At 41.8% G+C, this 25,836-nt stretch overlaps 1 protein-coding gene across 27 annotated transcripts in view; it reads right to left on the reverse strand.

The window, feature by feature from the left end:
• The window catches only part of trol (terribly reduced optic lobes), a 623,238-nt gene that overhangs the window by 225,482 nt on the left and 371,920 nt on the right, over positions 1–25,836 (reverse strand). For all 27 annotated transcript variants that reach the window (XM_075684186.1, XM_075684204.1, XM_075684193.1 and 24 more), the window contains 10 exons: positions 25,021–25,167; positions 23,705–23,824; positions 23,303–23,434; positions 21,442–21,729; positions 12,683–12,804; positions 7,962–8,171; positions 5,263–5,433; positions 4,014–4,153; positions 3,546–3,657; positions 3,060–3,185 (listed from right to left, as the gene is read on the reverse strand). In XM_075684186.1, the coding sequence (XP_075540301.1) occupies positions 3,060–3,185; positions 3,546–3,657; positions 4,014–4,153; positions 5,263–5,433; positions 7,962–8,171; positions 12,683–12,804; positions 21,442–21,729; positions 23,303–23,434; positions 23,705–23,824; positions 25,021–25,167 (1,568 nt within the window). The remainder of the gene's footprint in view (positions 1–3,059; positions 3,186–3,545; positions 3,658–4,013; positions 4,154–5,262; positions 5,434–7,961; positions 8,172–12,682; positions 12,805–21,441; positions 21,730–23,302; positions 23,435–23,704; positions 23,825–25,020; positions 25,168–25,836) is intronic.

The raw sequence follows: 25,836 nt of genomic DNA on the forward strand, positions 1-25,836 counted from the left end.
GCGACTGAAATGAACCTGAACGACGGGGCAACTTTGTTATTCTTACATCTCGTGGAGCAGTTCCCCGCGTTGTGGGACACGACTTTCATCGATTACGCGGACACGAGAGCGTAACAAGACCCCTTTCGATGAAACAAGCGCCCGTCATCATCCGATTCGGACAAAACAACAGCCATTGCGGCTACTCCCCCCCCCCCCCCCGTCGTTCCCTTTCGGTCTTCATTTTCATTCAGAGTAAAGAACATATGTGACAAAATCTTTGTTTCACCGATGGCGCCATCTAGCGTGAGTAGAAACAAGCAATCATATTAACTTACGGTCACTGAAATCCGCCCGGGCCGCCGCAACATCTTCGAGGCCATGTTCAGCCAATACAGCCACTCGTTAAGCCTACACGCCGAGAATCTGAGTATCTCTTTCGGTAACGGTGCCCACTCATGACGAATACATTGCTGTCGAAGCTTCCGGACACAAATTTAAACCAATTACAAGCCTCAGTTTGAAAGTTACGGGCCACACAGTGGACGACGACTACTTGACAGGTTCGAGGCGGACGGCAGTCGCTTCGGGCGGCGCCGCCATCTTTATTTTTCCGGCGCGGTCGTCTGCTCAGTCCGTCCGTCGTGTGGATGCGCTTCGCAGCCGGACGGGCGGCGGAATAAGCGTCCGCGGCACAGATTTGCGCGGAGCCGTCCGTCGTGTGGATGCACCATAAGCGCGCCGAAAACTAGAAAACTCGAGGCTGCCGAAAGCGGCCGAGACCACCGCGAGTTCAGGACAAAGACGTTGACGAAGGCTCCTCCTATTCGTTCAATTCTCGAGCGCTAGCGGCGCTGCGATGTACTGGATTCGCTGTATTTTTTGTGCTGGTTGCGCCATCCATCGGTTAACAACTGCAGCTATACGACAAGATTCTTAGGCCTCTAAGATTGGCGGCTCAAAACCGGAAACCGCAGTTCTCGGAGGTAGAGAGAGGGCGTAGCTGTTGCCACAGCTGTCACCCCTTGCCCTCCAGCCTCTGCGCCGGGTGCTGGCACCGGTTTTACCCGCTTTTTCCTTCTCTCCCCATTTTGGAGGCAACTCAGCCGCTGCAGCCTCGCGACAAGAAGGCCTGCTCTGGCCATGTGCCAGGCGGCACGCCGCCCAGGCGCGGCGGCGCGTAGTTCGAATTAACCGTGGCAGAACCAACTCACGTTCGAATTAACGGGCTTTTTTATACATGGACTTCTATGGAGCTAGGCCGGACCAAGTAGTACGGTTCGAATTATCCCGAAATTCGAATTACTGAAGTTCGAATTAACGAGCTTTTACTGTATAACAATAATACGCCCACAATTAGAATATGCATCGGCTGTTTGGGATTCATGCCAAGTTAATCTAATTAATTCTCTTGAACTTGTTCAATATAATTCGGTTTGTTTCATTCTTTCCATCTGTAACAGAACTGCAAGCATAAGCACTATGAAAACTAACCTCAACTTACCGCCATTGGCTTCTCGCCGAAAAATATCCCGACTAGCTCTGTTTCATAAATTATAATACCACCATTTGCTATGAACTGATTTAATTACGCCACCAGTGTATGTTTCTCATCGCATTGACCATTCCCTCAAAGTAGGGTTCGTATCGTGCCACACCAAAAGTCTTTTTTTCAGTTATTTCTTCCGCGAACATCTCGGGAATGGAGCCACCTTCCTCCAGACATTGTTACTATTACAGATAACAATGCCTTTAAACTAGCACTAGCTAATATTGTATAAGTAGCAGCTATTTTGTACTTGCCAAACATTATTACTGTCTAGTTTTCATAACCTGACTGTATTCCTTTCACTTGTACCTTAGCTAACATTGTATAATAACAGCAATGAGTATTTCTTCTTTTTATTGTAACATACTGCATTCTTGTAACCTTTTAAACTGTTCATACCACTCCCCTCTGCAATGCCCCTTGGCCTTGAGGGTAATAATAATAATAATAATAATAATAATAATAATAATAATAAATAAAGCATAAACCTATTAAGAGAGCAACCCAGTAATAGAAACAGCGATTAACATATCTTGAACATTCTTGATTAAAAAAAAAAGCTTTTGTGTTTGATGCTTTGAGAGACAATGGGCTAAATTCAGCTTCCGTTTGTTGTCTAGAATTAACATGGATGCCACTTGTCCAGTCAATGACAGGACTACTTTATGCACACCACGATGCCAGTTGCTGGCCAAGCTTCCTAGTATGTATTTGTGGTTTTTACTGCGTCAACACTGAGTGCAACTTTTTCACTGTGTCTATTGCATCTATGCCTGTTCAGTGGTACAGAGGATGAACAACTTTTTGAATGATTTCAAAGAACTGAATTAAATTCTGGGGTTAATGTGCCAAAATCCCAACAAGGTTATGAGGCACGCCGTAGTGGAGGACTCTGGATTAATTTTGACCACCTGAGGTTCTTTAACATGAACCCAATGCACGGAACAAGGACGTTGTTGCATTTCCCCCGCATCGAAATGTGGGATATTGAAGAGCTGATCCAGACAAAGTAATTGGAGTAGTGAGCTAAACAGTTGCATGGATATAATGTACAGTGTAAACAGACTGGCAATGCTTTAAAAAATAGGCTGGGGTAATCAGAATGAGCACAAATATTTACTAAATTTGTCATGACTGCCGAGCAAGTAGCTCTGCATGGCATGGAAGTGTGCTTTTACACTGTAAGCAATGTCTCCACACAGAGGAATAAAAACATGTGACTGAAACTCTCGACAAACCTAGTTGAATTAGTAACTGGTACAAATCATTGCAATCTACGCATGAGCAGGCCTGGAAGTGGGCACAGTGAGAGGGAAGAGTATGACATTGATGGTTAAGAATAGAGTGCATAGGTGTCTGAGAGATGGTCTAGCATAATAGTTATTTGCTTATGATTATGATTATAGATTAAATATTGAATAAAGTAGCATACACACATAATGACTTTCTACAGCTCTACTCACAAATCAAGGGGTACTGTGGAAAGTTGAATACATTTGATCAGAATAGCAGCAGCTAAAATAAGCCTTACCAGACAGCGGCCAGTCTGTTGGTCACAGGAATTCGAGTGGGCGTTGCAATTGCAAGGGAGCACGCCTTGAACGCACTCGCCAAGGTAGGGTCCAGATCGCCGTCGGATGTAGCCAGGACCACAGTTCTAGAGAATGAAATGGAATATTCATACAGACACCCAAACATATAAAAAAGAAAGTTCTTTTCCCTAGTTCCTAGTTCTCTTTTAAAATAATTTTACCTTCGCTTTTTAAACATACTAAATTTTTAGCCCAAGTAAAGAGCATTTTGCCACACATAAAAACAGCAATTTGAATTGCATGCCACTACGTGATATCATGACTTGTCCAGGTGACTTTTGCTCATTCAAAACACTCGCAACAAGTGTGGTTCATATGAACATGACAGCTCTGAGTATTCCCCACAAATAATTAAAGCATTATTCATTTCTGTACACCACGCATTACATTACATGTCATGTACCCACATTACAACAAAATCCTACCTCACAAGAATTTCCAGTGTAACCTGTTGGACATGAGCACTGCTCCACAAAAGAAGCAGGAGGGTTCTTGGGACTTGAATAAGAAGCCGAGTCCATCTCGAGGCCATGAACACTGAAATAGAGAATGAGGTAAAATGAATGCAGGATTTGAAGTGCAAAGCAACTAATGCAGGGGTGTGTGATGTTTGTTCTGAGAAAAAGCCGTGATACACAAAGCAACATCTGAACTTATATACATACATTTATTGTGACTATATATATTCATAAGTGCATAAAGGTCAAACCAATGAGCATACTAGTAACAGAGTCGGATGAGTGTGCGTGTAAAACTACATGCATTTGAAATAACTACAACTGCAAGATCTTCCATCGGCCAAAGTTATTTTGGCCAATTTTAAAACAATGAAAACAGCCGACAGTGCTGTTATAACCGTTTTGGATTCCCGTGAGGAAAGCGCATGCACGTACCTTGACTCTGCCAGTTCACTGTCAAAGCTGGCTCGAATAAAAATGCCTTCCACATTTTGTAGCACAAGCATGATGTCTTCCCTAGTGGCTGTGTCGGGGCTACCGATGGCACTGTGTCGGGCATCCTTGTGCCATTCGCCCTAGAAACAGAAACAAAAGCAATCAGCTCATTAACAAGGGATTACAAACCAACCATACAGCTAGCTACATAGTGGATTAAAAAAAAAAGAAATTTAATCGACAGCCACTGAAACTACACAAGATGGGTACTGCTGCCTCAGGTATGCTGCTAGTATAAAAAAATCCTATCATATTCTGAGGTCAGTAACTTCACAGTACAGTGCCACATCAATTTAATCAACTTAAATAACTTGAAATTTTAAACATCAAGAAATTGTTTGTCTCTTGAATAATTTCTGTAGAAGGCAATGTACTACACCAGTTTTGCAATGAAATTTTGCACTGCATTTCTAATCTTTCACAATGCATGGGTACTTTGATTTGCATACTGCACATGGCATTTTGGAAATCTTGCAAGCTCACAGAGTTGCCCACCCTTTGCCAAGCTAATCATTTGACTCATGTCAGCGCATTTACACTGGCGTAAATAGTATGTTTTCATGTGCAAAGAGTCCTCTGTGTGATCCAGTAAATTGCAGCTTACCTTACATAAAGTAATGGGCTTCAATATTGAACAAAGAACATTGAACAAAAACAAAAACAAAAACACCTAAATCATGAGACCACTGCTTTGGTTATGCCACTTTAGCTGATGCAGCTGCACAATTTGCATCTGGACATTTCATTTATGCAATACTTCAAGATATTATGCAATAACAACATATCTACTAATAGGGCTTCTATAAGGACATAATAATTTGTTTGCACTGCTAAAGCATTAAAACATTGGCTTAACAAAATTTGCAATTTGATGAAGTTTATGTCTGAAAATATGACTTTTATAGCTGTTAAATGTAATCACAAGGCATGACAGTATATTAAATAGTAAGCTCAGTTCTGTAGAAATCAGTTCTGCAGAAACCCACAAGGTGGATGAAAGTTCAGAAGGAGAAATTGTCATCCACTCGACTGTAGCACGAAGCTACATATCAGGTTTCTCAAAAAGAAAGCTTCGTGGTTGATTAAAAAAAAAAAAAAAGAGTCCTCCGTAGCTTCGTGCTACAGTCAGGTGGATGACAATTTTCCCTTTCAATAATTTATAAGCTCTGCGTCCAATTCAAACTCCTACCTCCACAAATTGTACTTCAATAGTATTGTCTCTCAGGGGACCATATGACTGCCTCAGGGTGTGATACAATGTGATCCCATTTCCTCTGATGATAATGTCTGCCGCTTGTACAGGTCTTGACGATGCTTCGTACCTAAAGGTGTACTTCAGCTGACCTCCATAGCTGTTGATCTGAAGGCACAAATAAAACACTTTTGACAATTGAAAATGCTGAGAAGACAATGAATGTTTACATGTATAATTATATACTTAATCATTTATTAATACTCTGACTCCATTGGGGTACCTTTGTAGGCCAAGGGGAATTGGCGGGCATAAAATTTAGGGGTGTGCGAATACTCAAATATCACTGAATTGAATCAAATAGTGAACGTTAGTGATAGTGAGCATCACGTAAGCTTGATGTGATGCTCCAGATTTCAGAATCTTTGACAGGTGCCAAATGACGCGCCGAATCTGACAATGAAACTGCACGGACGGCATCTGCTCTTTACTGTCAGTGCCAGCTATGCGCGGAGCAGTGATTGAGTCCTGTGATGTGCAGTCATTTTGTCTGTCGTGTAGATTGACCTTGTACTAACCCGTCTGCCGTCAAGTTAGAACAGCCCTTCTGTACTTTGGAGGAAAACTGGAAAGCAAAACTTTCTATGCAAAAAATAAAATATTGCCGCAATACTCAGGGCCACTATTAAACTGAGGACCTCATTGGCATTCAGTACAATAGAACGTCACTAATTCATTAGTTTCAGAGGAAAAGAAGCACTTGGTTCTGCTCAACAGAAAATCTATGGAGAAAAAACGTTTTCCAGATCTTCATATACTAGAACTGAGCTGCAATCAGTTCTGGCATACTAATTTGGCATTTACTTTAATAAGAGTAGACCATACTGCGTATCTTGACTTCTATGTATTAACATTACTGATAGCTTAGTACATTCTTGTTATGCAATGCTAGGATACTCCTGAGCATGCGCAGTACCGTGTTTTCTTGCCAAAATTTTGTAAGCATAAAATCTTGTGAAAAGTTTTTTGATATTTGATTCGATATTTGGCTTTTTTTCTTGATTCGATTCGACATTCGATTCAAAATCTACTATTCTGTATTTGCACACCCCTAATAATAATAATAGGTGCATACAAGAAAACTTATTCCAAGTATGATTCACTGTTGTGTTACACCAAGATTGCCAAGATTATCTTAGTCAAAAACAGTTCTGTGAAAGAAAAGGTACAAGTATTGTTTAATATTAACTTTAACCATATTATAGTTAAAGTTATGCATTTATGCCCAGCTAGTCATTTTCACCTTACATAAATGGTGGAGTAAGCCAGACCATATGAGCTCCCTATGGAGGTGCCATCACTGCTCTCTGCAGCCTGCACAGGGATTAATAAAACATTTTCTTGGGACGAGTTAATTCATAACTGAGAAGAACAAAACAGAAGTGCAAAAGAAACAAGGACGAGATGAGTACACACAAGGTTAGGTTAGGTCAAGACAAGCACCAGTCCTCTCTACTCGTCTTGACCTTGTTTTTTCACACTACTGTTTTTCCTTCTCCATAGGGAGCTGTGGCGTGCCTAGGGGATGCCGGTCAACACCACAACAAAGACCATGTGGGGAAATCTGGATTTTGAAGTAGCAAACACTTAGCAGGCCAAGCAGCCAAAAACACTGACGAGTGGCACAGTATGGCCTGCTGGAAAAACGATACCAAATTATGCGCAACCTTATTTGCGCTCCTGCACGGCAGTGGCGCTAAGTAGCAAACTCTAAACTCTGGCGAACTCTTTGAACAATGAGGATGGGAAGTAGGCAAAGGTTGACAACGGAAGCAGTGATGCTGAGTTTACAAACGAACCAAGAATTTTGACAAGGAAGGCAATAGCAGCATTAAACACTCTGTAGTAATTAACCTTCTGTCACTCCTAGCTTTCCCTTTGGAGCATGCCATGAGCCTTGATGCCATAAATTTGGCTGCAGTTGCACATTCCATCAGACGAATTGCATAGAATAAACTTAGTGAATGGTTGAAATCCGGGCTAGTCGGTACAAAGTTGAAAGAAAAAAGCAGTTGCAAAACACAAAGCACAAGAGGAGAGGTTCACACCACAACGACTGGTCATTGTGGTGTGAACCTCTCCACTTGCCCAGTTGTTGTGGTGTGAACCTCTCCTCTTGTCTTTTGTGTTTTGCGACTCGTTTTTTTTCTTTAAACTTAGTAACTTATTTCACTATCACTGAAATTCACGTTTAACTTTTTAAAATGTGCTTATGGTGTCTTTAGTGGTAAGGCGTAAAATTTTTACAACAAAGTGACCTGCTTAACAAAAGATTTTAAAGGTCCCAAGTGCTTAGTTATAAAGACTTGACTGGATAAATACTCAATGAAATTCTCTAAGATGCATGGATCACCAACAACACTTCTTTCGTATTTAAATGTAACCTTATAAAGCATGAATGAAATATGTGCCAAATTTACAGGAAATACACTACAGGTTCCTTGTGCTGTACATATAAATATTGCATTTCTTCAATAAATCTCAATTTGAAGTAAGCACCAGTCCTGTGTGGTTGTCTTGCACTTGTTTCTTTTCACGCCACTGTTTTTCCTTCTCGGTTATGTACCAACCCAAGAAAATGTTTTAATAAGGTTATTTTCATTTTTGTCCTCATAAATCCTGCTTAATTTACTTACCTGATTTCCGAGAAATTCTGCAGGCAGGCTCCAGTAATAGTGAACAGGTGCCTCTGATGTTTTTACTTGGCTGTCTATCTTGAACTCTCGATTTGCAGGGTTAGAATGAACTGCATTCTGGTTAGGCCTAAACTTTTCTGTGACATCCATGTAGCTTCCATCGGGAAGAATGCTCATAGTGGCAACGGACACTTCATTGGCTAGAGGAATCTGGCAATGTTGCAGAAAAAATACAAGGAAGTAAGCATCATACAGCCTCGTATGCAAGGATTTTTTAAAGACTTGCTCACATGTAATGACATCTATAAGCATTCCTGCTTTCACTATGAATTCATAATGCAAAAACGGGGTTAAGGCGTGCAGATATGGACACAAGAGAAGTGAAATGGACAACATGAATGACGAAAAGGGGCTCAGAGTACTAGAAATGACGCTTAGAATGACAGAAAGCCGAGCTAGTTCATAAGGATTCATAATGCAAAAAAGGGGTTAAGGCGTGCAGACACGGACACAAGAGAATTAAGAGAAGTGGACAACAATGCCACGAACTAGCTCAGCTTTCTGTCATTCTAATCTAAGCTTCACTATGAAGTATCTTAATTTCTGTAAACATTTGCAAGGATCTACCAACAACCATTCAAAGTAGGTAATGAAATTTAATGTAGATGAAAACATCCTTCTGTGCACAGGTGAAAACAATATGGATGCTAATGCTTAAACAATAAATCATATATTTAGTTTAACCAGGAAGGTTGTGTAGAATGATGAGAGACAACGCACTGCATTAAATTGTCATCCTTAAAGCTGTTTACTTGCCATGTGACCTAACACCAATGTTACTGTCATAATGATCACCAAGCAATCATACGCTTATAAAAACTATGTGTTTTATAACACCATTTGGGCTTTTGCACATTCAGATACGTTCTCTTTTTATTAACTACAGACAGTTTCACGGAAAGTGGAACTGTTTGCACTCCGCATGTTCTCAAGAATATCAACATCCAAGCATGGCCCAGCAGCTTCATATTCTTCACCTTCAGTCCTACCTTTAAGGGACACTGAAGGCAAATATTGAGTCAAGCTAAAGTGACAGATAAGTGCTCGAGAATCTCTAAGGCATCAATATTATCACAAACAGAGACTTAATAATCTAGAAATTGAGGTAAATGCAAGACGTGATTAGAGACTCCCCTGGTACATTCAAGTACTTGCCCGATGACGAAAGCTCTCCTCAGATAAATTTTGTTACTAGTACTCAAGAACTCATTGGAAAAAACATCCTTGTATTGCAAGATGAATTAAAATGCTGTTTGTCCAGTTCTATTTCATTTTTAGAAAAAGGAACTCATTGAAATTACCCTTGACAACAACACAGGCAGTCGAAAGGTTTCGTTTTCGCTTGACTCTGCACCGCCCATGCTTTCGTGTTGCAGTAGTTTCGTTATCACGTAGTGCTGTGCTGGTTTTGCTGGCTCGCGAAAGTCGCACAAACTTCAAGTAGTAGAGAATTAAACTTCCATGTGATGTCACGAGATGCCCGAATGGTCTACGCCACTTGACCAAAAAGCAGCTGCAGCGGCGAATCCACCGCTCTGTCTTGGCTCGGTGCCGCCGTCTGTCTGGTGCCGTTTTACTCACCGACAGCAGCAAAGGGTGGTGACGGCATATACAACGTCACCATTCCCCGGGTTAGGTGGTGGGAAATAATTTCGAAAATGATATTCAGACCCTTCAGATGCAGTTTTCTCGTAAACTATGTTAAGTCTTTTCTTGGCATGAAACAAGCGTTGTGAGCTTTTTGGAATGGTATTTAAACAGTTCACGTCGCCTTAGTATTTGCCTTTAGTGTCCCTTTAAGAATTGCATTAAACCTTGCTATAACAAAGTAAGTAAAATTGGCAATTTGCTTTGTTATATCGAAGTTCTATTGTATTAAAATTCAACCTTATATTGAAATAAGTACAGTCACTGATTGATTTTTCTTAAACAGAAAGGGGTCGCAAAATTTTCCAATTATCAGGTAATCAAAAAATCAAACATGAACGAGAAAACAATTCATTTTGATGAATTTGGGAATCGGTGACGAATGATACGGTCTCAAGCCATGTAGACGATATCTTCACATCTTCCACGTGCACTCCGCCCCTGCGGCTGATAGCGTCACCTGCACTGAGATGACGCTATCACGAAAAGCGCCGGCAGTGGGGAGCAAATGCTTCGTCTGCCTCGTGCTCCAACAGGTTGCCGAAACTAGAGATTACGCAACCTCCAATACTAAACGCGCGGCAAGATATAGCTAGTTTACATGATGCCACGCCGATACGGCGTGGCATCATCTTTACATCATCTTTACGGACAAAGGTTGTAGTTGAATTACATGTGGTTGCCTGCAGAATTGGCACGCTTGGCAAATCAGGTGAGTGTGGTGAAATGAAAGCTTAGCCTGCACAAATGCGTACAGTGCACACAAAGCGCATGCACAATGCACAAGTGTTCAGGGTGGCACATAGAGGCAGCCGTGTTGTCTACGGAAATCAGTGTGGGTATACAGTGCAATGGGAGAAGCCACGAGGCATTGTGAATTTCTTGATAACACTTAAGTGGCCTAAGTTAGAAAGCTTCTCACCAACAGAATATCAACTGCAGAAATAACCACAGAGGATGCGACTTTATACACTGCATTGATACATAGAGGAATACAGTAGTGCATACTGTGAGGTCATGGCCGACAACAAACTTGGAAAAGGAGGATGTGGCCTATACATAGATAATTTCCTGAGTAAGCTTTTCTGAAATGATCAGGTCTAAATTTAGGGCATTTCAATGTAATAAAGTTTTGATGAAATCAAGCAGTGTGTCGATTTGTATGACTTCGATATATTAATGTTTAACTGTATTAGCCTATTCGTTATTATACATAAATACATGTTTCACATGATGAAAATTTGCCAAGCTCGTAGTTTTCCTGCTGCCAAAACAGCCCTTACTCTAAGTAACTTATCTTTTGGAGCATAGTATTGCCTTAAAAAGGACGGTATGTAGGGCACATTGGTACTCCATACTGTAACTATTGACAGCACGAAACGACATGAACTACACAAGAAAGATACACGGACGGACAAGCACTGACTATCAACAGACAACTTTATTGAAAGCACAGATATAAATTAGCAATGATGCAGGTAACAACCGAAAATTACACATTAAAGGTGCACTTAGCATGAAATTGCAATATCAGCAAAATCCCTAAAGAAACTTGTCGAGGTAATGTGTCTCTGACTCATGGAGTGAAACAGACGAACACACAACACACATTTCTCCTGCCTTATAAACGAAGTAAGCTTCCACTTTCTCTTGGACTGATTCCCACACCTCGATAGTACTTTGGTTTTTTGAAGGCACTGGAGCACAGCTACTCCTGCATTACTTGCAGTGCAAGGCAAGATTCAAAGATGACAGATGGAAGAAGGCAGCCATATGTTTCCTAAGGCATACATTGATGCACCTTTCCTTCTGGCACACCGCACGAGACGGGAATTTCATACACCACTCCTTTCTTGCATTGAACATGCCTTTCCTGCCATTGAACGCCACACACTCGTTGTTCCTGATCTGCCCCTCTGCCCTATTATGTATATGTAGCAGCACAAATCCTGTCCAATTTGTTCTTCCCTGAAAAATGCAGGAGTGGCTGTGCTCCTGTGTCTTCGAAAACCGAAGTACTGTTGAGGTACAGGGATAAATTAAAATTTGGCTCTCAATACCCTGGACAAAACTACATAAAAATTGAGCCTGTGGTGAAAGAATACATATCATATTGATCCATGAGCAATATGAAAACATGTAGCCCACCTTGACCTAAACCGAAATGGAAGTGAAGCCTTAGGTCGATCAGCACTGTTCTCCAGCAGTGGCCTGTTCTAGTAGAAACTCTAGATTCTGTAAAGGTCACTTTACCTTTAAAAGCAGCTTAGTGATTGCAATTATACCTATGCTTCTCTTTCTGTTCTTTATTTTCGAACAGTACCTAGTCATGTGTACAGTGAAACTACCAGTGGACACCTTGGAGTTAAGTACACACAGAACAACAACAGTATCAGTGTTCAGATTCAAACTTGTGCAGACTGCTGCCACTGGCACCTCATGACTTCCTATATGTCAGATTCAAAATCCATACTGGGTCACTGTGAAAACTTCATTCTGCGACTGCCTGTCATATTGCTGGTTTGTGGGAAACATGGGAAAGGGGCCAGTGAACTTTTTTAAGGTTCATTCTGTGGTTGATAAAAAAGGAAGACACTGCTACCACACTTCAGTGTGCATGTCACATGCACTGGGATGCAGCTCTACGTAATGTTTTGACTTCACATAGTTTACGAGTACACTGCATCTGAGCACCTCTCTCACAATGCATGTGGCAACTGTAAAGAGTACAGTATTTCGTGGTCACATGCCACTGTGCCAGCCAGTGCAAATGTGCAAAATAACTGCACAACAAAGGTCTGATCCTTGAAATGAGAGATTTAGTTCTCAGTTTCAATACACCTAGTCTATACCACCTATTTCAGTCATTAGGATATTGCTGCATGGACTAGTTGCTATGCAATCTTGCTCATACTTATAACAAACTAGATGAGAATGCAAGATTGCACATTCATATTTTATCTGTATTCTCTCTGAGTAACATTGCCTTCAATATGATACACAGGATTACTTACAGTTATCTTGTTCAAGCTGCTGCTATGGCAAGTCTGAGAAACACCAAAGCAGAAGCAACGCAGACACTCTGAGCTTGACTGGGCCTTGTCATTGAACAGTGGTGGATGGCAGACACCTTTGCCTGAAAACAAACAAGGTTAATATAAATTGTCATGTTCAACAAAAAATTATGGAAACATTACAAAGTAAAAGAGAAGCTTAAGCCAGCTGGCTTTCGGTACTGGACACACAGACGCTATTTTTTCCAAAAGCTTTCATAGCCTTCACAGTTAAAACATGTTGCTTATAAAAATTATGTTGACCCATCTACCCAAGGTTGACAGCTCAACACTGGAGCACTGCCTCTAAAGTGCTGATCTTTTTAAAGCTAATAGCTTTCTTTGGCTCTTCTGGCCATTTTCAAGGTTGTTTGGTGGTCAATGATTGGTGGATGGTTGGTGGTCAATTAGAGAGAGAGAGAGAGAGATAGAGAGAGAAAACTTTGTTTCATAATTACTCTTAGACCTGGTGAGAAAAACATTTGTTCTCTCTCTTCCTCTCTGTCTCTCATTCATTCGCTCATTTGCTTGTTCGTTTAAGATATTCGCCTACTTGACAATCATCTTTGATGTATCGCACAATTGCACAATTTGTGTGCAATTATCTTGACCTTAAAAGCCTGAAAAATGCTTTGAAGAAACAAAACATATTTAAAAAAAGAACACTAATGCAGTAGCACAGTCTTTTTTTTTTTTTCACAATACATTGAATCCTGTGCACCAGTATTTGAAGTGCACTAAGAAAAATGAGTAACTAAGTGAAGGGTAATTAACATGTCTATTAAGAATATTGGCTTAATATATTTAATATTCTTTAATTTCCCTTATGTATAGTTCTCTTATCTGTAATATTGATTTATGCTACTGTGAGTAGTGCATGAGAAGACAATTTTTGGGGAAAAAGTAACGTTTCTAACTATAGACAAGGCCAGTGAGGCACGAGGCACTGTATGTGCTGGTGGCTAATAATTGCAAACTTATGCATACATCTACAATCTACTGCAGTAGTGCAGGTTCCTTGATTCCATTTGAAATAAGGCTAGCACAGAAGAAAAGGATCAATAAAGAAAACACCACAACACTAGCACTTTCTGCATTCGTTCTCACGCTATCCTTACCTAGTAGTGAATCCATAACAACTCACCAAATTGTCAACATTACTACAGTTCATTAATTATCCAATGGGAAACTAGGAAGTCCAATCACTTTTGTTGTTTTGATTGATCTTGATGACTTTGTCAGGCATAATTCATTACTGAACAACAGCTTTTAAGTGTCAGCAGACAGACAAAGGAGAGGGACAAAATAGTGCTGCTTCAATGGTTTAGCTGAGATTGGCATACCACCCATCAATGGTGTACGCCCAATGAATAGAGACCGACAGCATACACAACCACAGCTGTACACTCAGGGGACCCGCACTTGCAACTGATCAGGTTATTCCTCCCACATCAACAGAACTGGCCCCACACAACAGACAGCCATCTAAAATAGAAACTGTAACAGTCCTCCTCCCTTAGATCATACAAGAAAAACATTATGGAGAGTAGCGCCATATTGGCTTGCGACTTCTTCTGGTGCTTTCTTTAGCAAACAGTGTGAATAACAGGACACAGAAAAGAGCACATGATCAACAAGTTTGGCTAGCCACTATTCTGAAGTTCTGGTGCTCCTTCGCAACTGAGGTGTGCTGCTTACTGAGTTGCGACAGTCCAAAGCACTCTCTTCTGTGCCACCAGTCACAGTTTACGGCTGGCTCAGAGCTTGCATAAACAGCCGAATGAGTACTGCACACAGCTGATGGACGGTTATCAATGCCGGGTGCTGTAGAAAGTTCAGGCTCCAATGGTCCCACAGTTGGCATGGAGACTTCTTCGCGTTGAGGACGTAATTGGTCGCTGTGCCGATGCCAGGTAGGGCCATCATGGATCTGAGACAGACGGCAACTGCTGACTGACCTGTGGTGCTCACAACATATGCAAGTACCCACAGTGGGCCTTGATAGAAGTTTCTTGCAAGTATGTTGTTTCCCACATTCGGCAGCGGAGAAGACCAGCACCCTCTGTCAGCATGCAGCTTCTGCTTAAGCTGCCTAAACAGGACTGAAGTGTGCAAACTTGGGGCAAAGAACACCCAAAAGTGTCTTGAACATCCTTCACATGAGCATTTCACATGGTGCTCTGCCAGTGACCACATGCAGTATGGTTCTACAATGAAATAATTTGGGTTTGGAAGGATCCACAACCGCTATTTTTGATCTTGTTTTTGACACTCTGTACAACACACTCTACCACACCATTTGAAGCTGGATGGTAGGGTGGTACAAGCAAGTGAAGTATCCCATTCCATGTCAGGAATTTCAAGCATTGCTCATTTGTAAAGGCAGGTCCATTATCGGACACAATGACATCCGGCAGTCCATACTGTGCAAATTTTGTCCGCAATGCTATGGTAACAGCATCTGCTGATGTTGATGCCACTGGACAGACTTCGATCCATTTTGAATAGGCATCAACAATGACAAAAAAATATGTCTTAAGAACGGGCCCCCGAAGTCAACATGAAGCCTTGACCATGGCGTCTGTGGACAGGGTATGTGCTGAATGCACTAAGGTGTGTTCTGGTAAGCTTGGCATGTAGCCCAACCCTTTTTGCTCTTAGTGATGTCACCACCGATTCCCAGCCACCAGACATGGCTTCTGGCAATCGACTTGCTTTTCTCAATGCCAGGATACCCAGAATGACGAAGAGTAAGGACTTTGCCTTGCAGAGATTTTGGGATAACAACTCTGGAACCCCACAGCAAGCAACCTTCATGGAGGTTGAGTTCACTGCTCCTTGCTGTAAATGGACTGCCCTTTGGTCTGACTGGAAGCCCTTCTCCTTGCAGGAGGTCAATAACTATGAGAGCCAGGAGTGGATCATTTCTTGTAGCCTGTGCTACTACAGCTGGTAACAAGAGTCCTGGGTATACTTCTTCAAGCATGAAGATTTCAGCAGGTGTAGGCACATCAACGCTGTTTGTTGGCAGCAGTAACCTACTGAGGGAATCAGCGTGGCCGAAGTCCAGACCAGGCTTGTACACGAGCTTGTACTTGTAAAAAGTTTCAGTACCCATCTGACTAGTCATCGTGAAGCTCGCACAGGAACAGGCTTGTCAACACTCAACAATCCCAGTAGTGGCTCATGATCTGTGCAAGCAGTGAAAGAAATGCCCTACAGGCAGTGGTGGAACTTTTCAGCACCGAATATGAAGGCCAGTGCCTCTTTGTCAATTTGACTGTAGTTTTACTCTGCATGAGACAAACTTCTGGAGGCAAAGGCAATCGCAAATTCTCAACCATCAGCTTCTCGATATGCCTGAACTGCACCAATTACATATGGAGATGCATCAGAACTGAGATACAGTGGTTTCTCCCTACTGAAATTTACTAGGACAGGAGCTGACTCACTGCAGTGAATGCATCTTCTTGCTCTTTTCCCCACACCCATTTCTGCTTGTTCATGAGAAGTGAATGCAGAGGGCGGAGGTATCCAGAAATGTTTGGAATAAAACGCCTGTAGAAATTCACAAGCCCCAAAAAGCTTTGGAGTTCCATAACGTCGCGGGGCGCAGGTGCATGAAGGATTGTAGATGCCTTGCTCAAGCTTAAAGATAGCCCTACTTTGCTTATGATGTGCCCTAGGTACTCCAACAAGTGTCACATTTTTGTGCCACAGGTGAACTTCAACTTGAGTCCAACATCACGACATTGAGAGAGAACAATACTGAGGTTGCGAATGTGCTCAGAATCATTCAGGCCAGTGACAAGGATGTCATCAAAATATACTGGAACATGTGGCAGTCCTCGAAGAAGGTTCTCCGTTTCTCTTTGGAACAAGGCTGGTGGTGATGAAACACTAAAAGGAAGACGTGTATACTGAAATAGCCTCATAATACTGAAATAGCCTCATATGTGTGGAACTAGTAACATACTTTCTAGAGTCTTCAAAAACTATTTGCTGGCAGGCATCCCTCAAATCCAGTTTGGTGAACTTTTCACCCCCTGACAGCATGGCCCAAAGGTCCTCAATTCTCGGAATTGGGTACTTTTCCAACGTGGCCCCTGGATTAACAGTAATCTCTGCAAATTCTGATGCGGCTGTCCTTCTTAGCCACTGGTACGATAGACAAAGCCCAAGCTGAAGAAGCAACTGGCTCGAGAATGCCCTCCCTCTGTAGGCACTAAAGCTTTTGTGACACCCCATCCTTCAGGGCAAAGGGCAGGGGACGTGGCTTGAAAAACTTGGGTACCGCATCTAGCAGAACATGAACTGTGGCTTTTGGGACCTTGAAAGTTCCAAGGCTCTGTTCAAATACCTCAGAAAATGCTTGAATAACATGCTTAACATCAGAAACAGCATGAACATCTGCTTCCTGGACAGCAATGCCAATGCTCAGTTCTTGAATCCAATTGTGACCTTGCAGTGCTGGTGAACCTTCCCCAGTCAGGATCAGAGGTAGGACAGCTTTTCTGTCGCGGAACTGTACTGTGACATCTGCTTTGCCTTGAACTTGTGTGCGCTCACCCTGGAAGCTCTGTAGGAGCACATCTGATGGCATGACAGTCACCGACGGTAGTAGCTCCTGAAGATGTTTTTTTTTTTTTGCAATGACAGAAACTCTCGCACTGGTGTCTAGCGCCATACAGAGTGGCTTGCCACAAACGCCGACGGTCATGGTGAAGGGCAGCAAAGGCGCGACGGTGTCGACTGGCCACATGTCAAACACATAGGCATGTGCACTGTTGTCAATAGTGTTGACTTGGTGTGTTCCACTTGAAGGTTTACAAGCTGGAGGTGCAAAACTGTGTAGTTTAGTAGACTTGCCCTTCCGCAATGAAGCGTATTTTCTCTTCAAGTTGCATGCTTGAGCAATGTGTCCCTGCTTTTGACAGTAGTTGCACATAGTGCTGATCTACTTTCACTCGGTCGCAAGGTTCGTCCCGGCAGAGGTAGCGCAAAACGCCCCTTTGATGCCACAGCCTTATGCATAGGAAGCAAACTTCTGCTGGAACGGACTCGCCCTCCATGCAAATGCATGTGTCGAGCCTAAAACGCTGAACAGCAGATGGCTTGGGGCAGTAATGGTCACCCAGAATGGAAATAATTTCTTGCTAGGTTTTGTCTTCCGGCTGGGTGGGTTTAACAACATCTCGCAAGAGGGCATACGTCTTCTGCCCATAACAACTAAAGAATACTGCCTTTTTGTTTTTATGCTGCAATGTCATTGGGGATGAAGAAAGCTTCAAGGCATTTAACATAGCAAGGCCACCACATCGCCATCTCCTTTATCAAATGCTTCGAGGTTGCCAAACGCTGGCATGACGAAGTGCTGTTGCGTCGAATTCACTATACGAATGACACTCATGTGCATAAAGGAGGTGTGAAAGGACGACACACTTGAAGAAACTTGAATGCTTTTTCACTTGTCGCCACTTGTTACGAGTGTAGCCGAGCAATTCTGGGAGGCAGACCGACTCACTCTGCAGTCCCCATCAACGGTTACGCCCAGTGAACAGAAACCGACGACATGTACTTCAGCATGACCTTACACTCGGAATCATGCTTGCAACTGCTCCCGTGTTGTTTATTTTCTCCGCCTTTACAGCAGAGTGGCACAAGTGGTGCCATGCAACGGACAGCCACTAAAATGAAAACGTAACAATTACTGTTGCTGGCAAGTGGTGCCATGCAACGGACAGCCACTAAAATGAAAACGTAACAATTACTGTTGCTGGTCCTTCAACTGTCTCCTGGCACTAGACTGACTAAATGGCCAAAACTTTCACATTGCTCAATTATTGAGCAAGGTGTAGTTCAGTTTACAAGTAAGTTTATCTTCATTGGCAAAAGAAATGAAGCGAGAAGAGAGCATGGTGAGTGTACTTTACTAATGCAAGCAAACGTGTGCCCATACTATGCCACATTCACTTATGTTTATCAGCAGCAGAAAACTCAATAACACACAATCGCATCCTAATCCATCAAGCATCTATGATAAGAATTACCCAGAACTGGGTTCCCAGAGTCCAAAGAGGGCACAGGATCAAGCCTCACATGATCCCTCTGAAGAACAAGCCAGTTACTTTCGCTGAAGCTATTGCTCAAATGAAGAACATTACCAAAGGACAGCTGTAAATCAACATGAAAGTGTCAAATAGAGTGCAACGATTTTAAAACTTGAACGATGCTTAAGCTTTGCCTTTAAGAGTGGAACGCGATAGTATTCAAAGACCCCCGATTGCTTCTCACACTTCTCGGCAGTTGACAGCTTATGTAGCCGTAATGTTTACCCGGGAGCGTTGGCGACGAGCACTATATATGAAGGCGAGCTTTCTGGTAGAAACGCAGCCTCTTGAGTGGGTCAATCCCAGAGGTAGGGCACAGCTGTGCCAAAAAAATTTCATCATTTTCAGGTTTCTGTTTTGTTTCACACTTTTAATATGCAAGTCTGAGAAGATCTAACATAAAGGGCATGCGCTGTTGGTGTTTCGTTTCATGACATTTTTTTGTAGGGTGTCATTCTCAAAATTACGAGGAATAACTTCATCAAAAATGTAAGACGCGGTATGAGCAACTTTAGTGACAGAATGGTGTGGCAATATAACTTGCATATACTGCATGTCATATAGCAAGGTGTGGCACATACATATATGCCCAAATATATACAGCACTTTTCACTTACAGACAACTCTGTTGACGCCGACACCTGATTTTCTGTGACATGGGGCCCTTAACACCATATATTCAATCAGTTGCACTATATAGAAGTCTGCTAGATGCACTCTCATTATAACACATATTATTGTAACTTTCCTCTTCACTATTGATTCTCTTATCTTGAATCTTTCCTATGGCCACAAGACAGTTAGCGTCCACTTGAGAAAGTGAGACAATTATGATGCTTGGACACCTTTCTTTCTATCACTCTTTTTTCCTTCAAAACATGATAACCAGTTGTGGGATAGTTCAGGTGTCTATGAGAAGTGAGACAGTTATGATGCCCACGGCCCTTCATTTCTTACCTCCTTTTATCCTTCTTAAAAAAAACTATTACTGCTAGCTAGTACTGCTACTCCTCATCATTTGATAGAGGAAGACAAAAAAACTTGAGTGCAATTCATGAAATGCTTGCTCAAAAAAGTTCATAAGTGTGTAACCATTCTGTTAATGTGAACACTGACAGTGAAGCCTATTTTACCATATTGGACCAAGATGATGTGGCAATAGAAGTGGCAATTTCAAGAAATAAGATTTTGTAGAGAATGCTTAAAATTGGCACTATGATAGCAAAGCTGTGTTCATATGTCAACTACCATTAGATGGCAACATACAATACAGCTCTATTGCCGAGAGAGGAAAATACATATTCTGTACCTTTTGCCATAGATATTGACAGATGTACTTGTTTATCTTTCTCGGGTGATGGCTTTTTACCGGCAACAAAGGTTAAATGTTCTTGCTCAGCGCAGGACGCGCCTGCAAGTATCAGAGGTTTCTCGGATGTTATCAATGGTTCTATCTGTTGTCTGTCGTCACCGAACCTTGTCTAATATGATTGTATGCTCAACGCGAATTGTGTAGAACCTTCTGGAAGACACACGGGCACCATTGATTACTCTGGAACATTCCACGACTCATGTATAAAAGCCAATGCGCTTGACGCGCTGGTAAGGTTTTCGTCAATCGCCAACTGTGCTTGCCACTCTTGTGCTTTGAGTGTAACTTGCTTTTGTGCGCACAGCTTCGCCCAATAAAAAGTTAGTTTCGTCATTTACAGTTTTGTGACTGTTTTCTTCATCGTCACTACAATTTGACAATATGAGCAGGCATCTGAACCCTCCCTAATATATTGCTCTAGCCTGTTTAATGATTTGTATTCATTCTGCATACAGATTTATATCATTCTCCCACTGAGCAGTGCTGTCCTCACTTTGATGCAAGGCAATTGTGCTAACACTTCAGATTCACTAGTTGCACCTGACATTCACAGCAGTGGCCAGCACACCAGGTGAAAATAAAAACAATGTTGTGGGGACACTCAGCGCTCTCGCGTTCCCTGATGTTATCTTTCCTACATGGCTCTCGTGTCCCCTGTACAAGAGATCGCTTGTGATCCGCTGCTAATGCCACCCGATGGTGGGAATATGTGGGCACACAAGGAAGTAGCCTCCTCCTCTTTGGCTGCGAGAACTTGGTGTGTGTGGACTGACCGAGTGCAAACTGAATGAGGTGCTCTACGGGACCATCTCTTGCAGACGCCTTCTTGTTCGTATGCGCCTCCATTTGAGAGACTTCGCCCATGAACGACTTAGGCACCGGTGTCCAATGTGGGTGAACATATTCGCTGAATATCCTGTCATGGCGAGTCCAACTTCCTCAATTCGACAGTGCCTATTGGCATGTTTCATTAGTTGCAATCTCAGCTTGCTGGCCTATTGTATAAAAGGTGCAATAAATGCCCTTTTGTTAGTTTTCACTACAGTGTACCGTGTCCTTTGTTCCAAGAGCACACTTAGGACTCCACATGCTGCAATAAGCATGAGAACGTAAGCACAAATTTCTGTATACTATACTGATGAATCCAGGACAGTGAAATCCACAGGAAATTAAGGTACATTCCCGCTGGGCCATCTCTTATGCTAGTAAATTACTTGTGCAGCATTTCCAGTGCTTACTTTTAACCACAAGAATTGCATCCGGAGTGGCCAGGACACTCTGCTTGCTATTGATGGCTTCACATGACCATGCTCCCTGGTCTGACTGGCGTACATCACGGATGGTGACTGTGCCAAAGCCACCGTCACTTGTGGTTGTTACTCGTGGCCTTGGGGGAATGTGACCCCAGTTTAGGCGCCAGTTAATAAGTGGCACTGGGTTGCCTATTGCCCGGCAAGTGATGTTGACTGTCTCCCCTTCCATGGCATTAACAACTTCCGGGGGTGATTGTGTGATGGTTGGCGGTGCTAGAGAAAGGGGGGAAAAAGAGGGATGTGTTAATGGCTGCAAACTAACTCAACTTCTCGCATAATGTTACAGAGCCATAGGAAATACAACTAATGATAATTTCTAAGGTGTGCAAATATAAAAAATTCTTTTTTGACAGTCATCAAATATCTGTTTAGCTGCTGTAGAACATGAATCATTTAGCTGGTGCTAAAAATTATCAACACCTCAAAATTGTTTTATATAGCTCACAGTGGCAACCCTAGACCTTAAAAATAAAATTATAGCGAAGTGTTAAATTTAGGTAAATTAACTGCAACCACAAAGTGAATTCTGCACAGACATGACATGCATGCATGAAACTGGAGGACATATTACCCGAGTACAAGCATGAACACGTTAGAGGTGTAGGTGGGGGAGGGCTGAACTTTTACTATTAAGTATTTCAAAATTTTGTCTTTGAAATAAACCAACTTATTACTTAACCATACACAATCAATGAAACACTGCTTCCCTGTGGAAGAGTTCAGCATTCAGTCATATTTTTTTGTGTTTGTGGTGTGGTTTCACATGTCTCGTTATGTAAACACAACAAAATTTTTCTGCACCACGCAATAAGCAGGAAGATAAGGCACACTTTCTACAATTGTTTTGAACTTTCAGATACTACTACATAAACTGCCATGAGAATTGAGGAGGCAAGAACGGCTCCAAGGAAGAAATGTAATGGTATGAACAACTTATATAGCCACATTGGCGGTGGATTGTTGAAATGCACATACAACTCAACACTGCAGCTTACACCGCCATGTCACTGATAAATACTCTCAAGCACATTTATAGTATTAAAGATGTTACTGCAGTGAATGAAAAGCCTTACAATTCAAGAACAGCAAAGCATCATCATTTAGGCACAATGTTTAAGCAGTAGCTGAGCTGCCAGTGCTACTCCTGTACCATGATCATTACTACAGAACAGCCTGCCCATTAAATATTGAATTCGCATTAGGTGAATTTCTGGCACTACTTGTTTGTGACATTTTGTTTGGTCCTCATACATAAAACCTATACTAATCCACACACATTCATACAAATAAGTTGTCAGTATTTTCAACCTGCTCCATTCTCTTTTTAGTTGTTACCAACAGCAAGCAAACAATAGCAATTCCCACCTGATGAGAGTGCAACCATATGTGCACAAGTGAATTTCTAACTTTGTTGGAGAATGCATGTTGAAGAGGAAGAGGTGTGCATAGTGCTAGCCTCATTCATTCTTGTTTACCAACATCCTACGCAATAAAGTCGATTTACTTCTCTGTTGTTTGAGTTGTGAAAAAATTAAGTTTTTTTGGCAAGCCTCTGATCTCTACACTTTTGCTTATAGGCATAAATATTAATGCTCCTTGAATACACAATCACCAGAAGAAAAAATTAATAAAAAATAAACAGAAATTCAGCAAACATCCATAGTTTCGATGTATACATTATTGCAGATTTTTTTTTAAATGTCTTAAAGCCAGCATTTCTGGCCTTGGTAATCTAGGTTTTTTGATCGAGCAGTTTACAAAATCTAAAAGAACCTAGGCAGCTCACAGCATCCAATTTCATCAGATTTGTCCTGGCAGTCAAACTCTCCATCACAGTGGAAACTCTTTGGGATGCACTGGTCTCCAGACAGACATTGATACTCTCCCATTCGGCATGGAGATCCTGGAATGTTGTCACCTGGGAAAAAGCAGCACATAGTGCAATATGTCGAAACTGCTTCATGAAGACAATCAGCATGCTTATATATTTATGGAGTTTGGCCATTAAAAAAATATGGTTGCATGCAGAGAGCAGAAGTTGTACACGATTTTGAGGAACCTTAAGAGATTCTTCAGCAATACTATCCAAAATGAGTCCTGGTAGAGTACCTTCCAACATAGTATGTTTCAACTAGAAAAGGTATAAAATCAATAGAGAAAAAGAAGCAATGCACTATGGCTCACTTACGACAGCTTCTTTCATCTGTGCCATCACCACAATCATCATCCCCATCACACAGATAAACCTTCAGGATGCATTTCTTGTTGTCACATTGCATTTCGTTGGGCTCACAGAGGGAGGGTTGAGCTAGAGCAAAAGTAAACCATTATTAGTCACACCTCCAGCCACAGCACTTAACGGCAAAGGCCACTGCATATACAGAAAAAACTGGCTGAAAAATTATGCTTGAGATGCTGCTGCTGCTTCTGCTGCTGACTGCAGCAGCTGAACAAATATAGCAGAACCTTCTTACACTGTTGACTTTTCACCCAATAGACAAACCAAAATACTGAAAACACCTCATACACTTTTGTTGCCATTTCTTTTGATTGACACATTCATTGATGACATGTCTACCTGACAAGCACATTCAGTATTTTGTTACATTCCAATCTGACAGTATGTTCTGCAGTTGTAAGCAACTGTCGGTACCCATCTGAATAGAGTACAATATGCAAAACATTGAAATAATTTCAGAAAGTGCCATTTTTGGTGCCAGCCGAGAGCCTCCTGAATTTGGGTAGTGCATGAGCAGTAATGAACACAAAATGAACGAGAAGCTGCATTCCACTTGTGTCAATGTCACATTAAAAAAATTAATATGTGGATCACAAAATGCTGTCATGCAACCCATTTAGCATGAACGACATCATGATCACAGTTCATTAAGACAAAGCTATCAGCGAAAGCAATGACTGCTAGATGCACAAGAAGTATACCCACTGGCTACTTTTGAGGATGTGCTTCAAAGCTACTTTTCTGTGAAAGGCAATTTAAATGTGGACTCACTGTCTATAGAAAAGGAATTGTGCCACAAAGCATGCACCAGCAGTAGCTGAGTGACATTTCTGAGATGTGAAAGTGCCGGTAATACAGCGTTGCGCAATGTTGCTATGTTTTTTATACAGATTTCAACGATACATTTTCCTGGATAAAACCATTTTCACTTAAAAAAAAAAAAACTGATGCACAGATAGGGCAAAAGTGTATTCTACGAAAAATTGTGAGCCTAAAGTTGAGTACAATTATAGCTGTAAGACTAAATATTTTAGGGAAATCACTGGAAACAAGAATGCACCATAAAGCAAGGGATAAAAATACTGTTAAAAAAGAAAGAAAACCTCGAAGGAACCTTTCTTCGCAGTGAGAAGTGACAGGCTTGGCATAGTAATCTGAAAGGTTTCCACAAAGTGAGCTAAAAGCCCTTCAGACACTGGCATCTAAACATGCACATCATATCAATATATCCATCACCAGGTGTTGAGATGCATGCGTTTACATACCACAGTTGTTTTCATCAGAGCCATCATCACAGTCATAGTCCCCATCACAGACGTACTTCCGCGGGACGCACTTTCCGTTTTGACAGGTAGCTTCATCATGTTTGCAAGCTCCTAGCGGTCGATCCAGTTTCGGTGTTGGTGGAGTGTCTGCAGAAATAAATGAGATTGTTTCTCTCTCACACGTGTGCATTAGCAGGTTTAGAGCGGCAAGCTGAAGCAGATCTGCCAGCAATAGAGCTAAGTTTCCATCTAGGTTAGCTGGGCATGCAGCAAGACCATGTTGGTATTCTTGGGTATCAAGCACATCCTTAAAAAGTGTGTGTGTGTGTGCGTGTGCGTGTGTGTGTGTGTGTGCAACATCTTACACCTGAAGTTCACATATGAGTGATGCTGCTACACTCTCTAAAAGTGTGTGAGCATTCTGGTCACCAGCTCTGCAAGATGTCTTTATCAAACCGAGGTGTGAAGACAAAGCAGGTTTAAGTTGTACATGTATGTGGCTTTATTTCTGTTAATCAGCCTTTTCCCACATCAAAAGCTAAATTTGTCCCTTGGTGTACATTTCTAAATTTAGGTCAAGTGCCACTTCAAGTCAGCACAGCTAGAAATAAACTTTGTGAGCTTTACATAAATACACATGGCAAACATAAATTTCCATTGCCCGATTTCTGCAATGAAACTTATGAATAAATTTGTCATACTTCACGCTACCACTCAACATGCTGTTCGTTAGTAGCCTTATGCATTGTATAAGCAGGAGAAAAATGTTCTCACCAAGACGAGCCAGTCCAGGTGCAAGTTAAAAAAAAGAAAAAA

Source organism: Dermacentor variabilis, chromosome 3, assembly GCF_050947875.1.
Source record: "Dermacentor variabilis isolate Ectoservices chromosome 3, ASM5094787v1, whole genome shotgun sequence".
NCBI classification, from domain to species: domain Eukaryota; kingdom Metazoa; phylum Arthropoda; class Arachnida; order Ixodida; family Ixodidae; genus Dermacentor; species Dermacentor variabilis.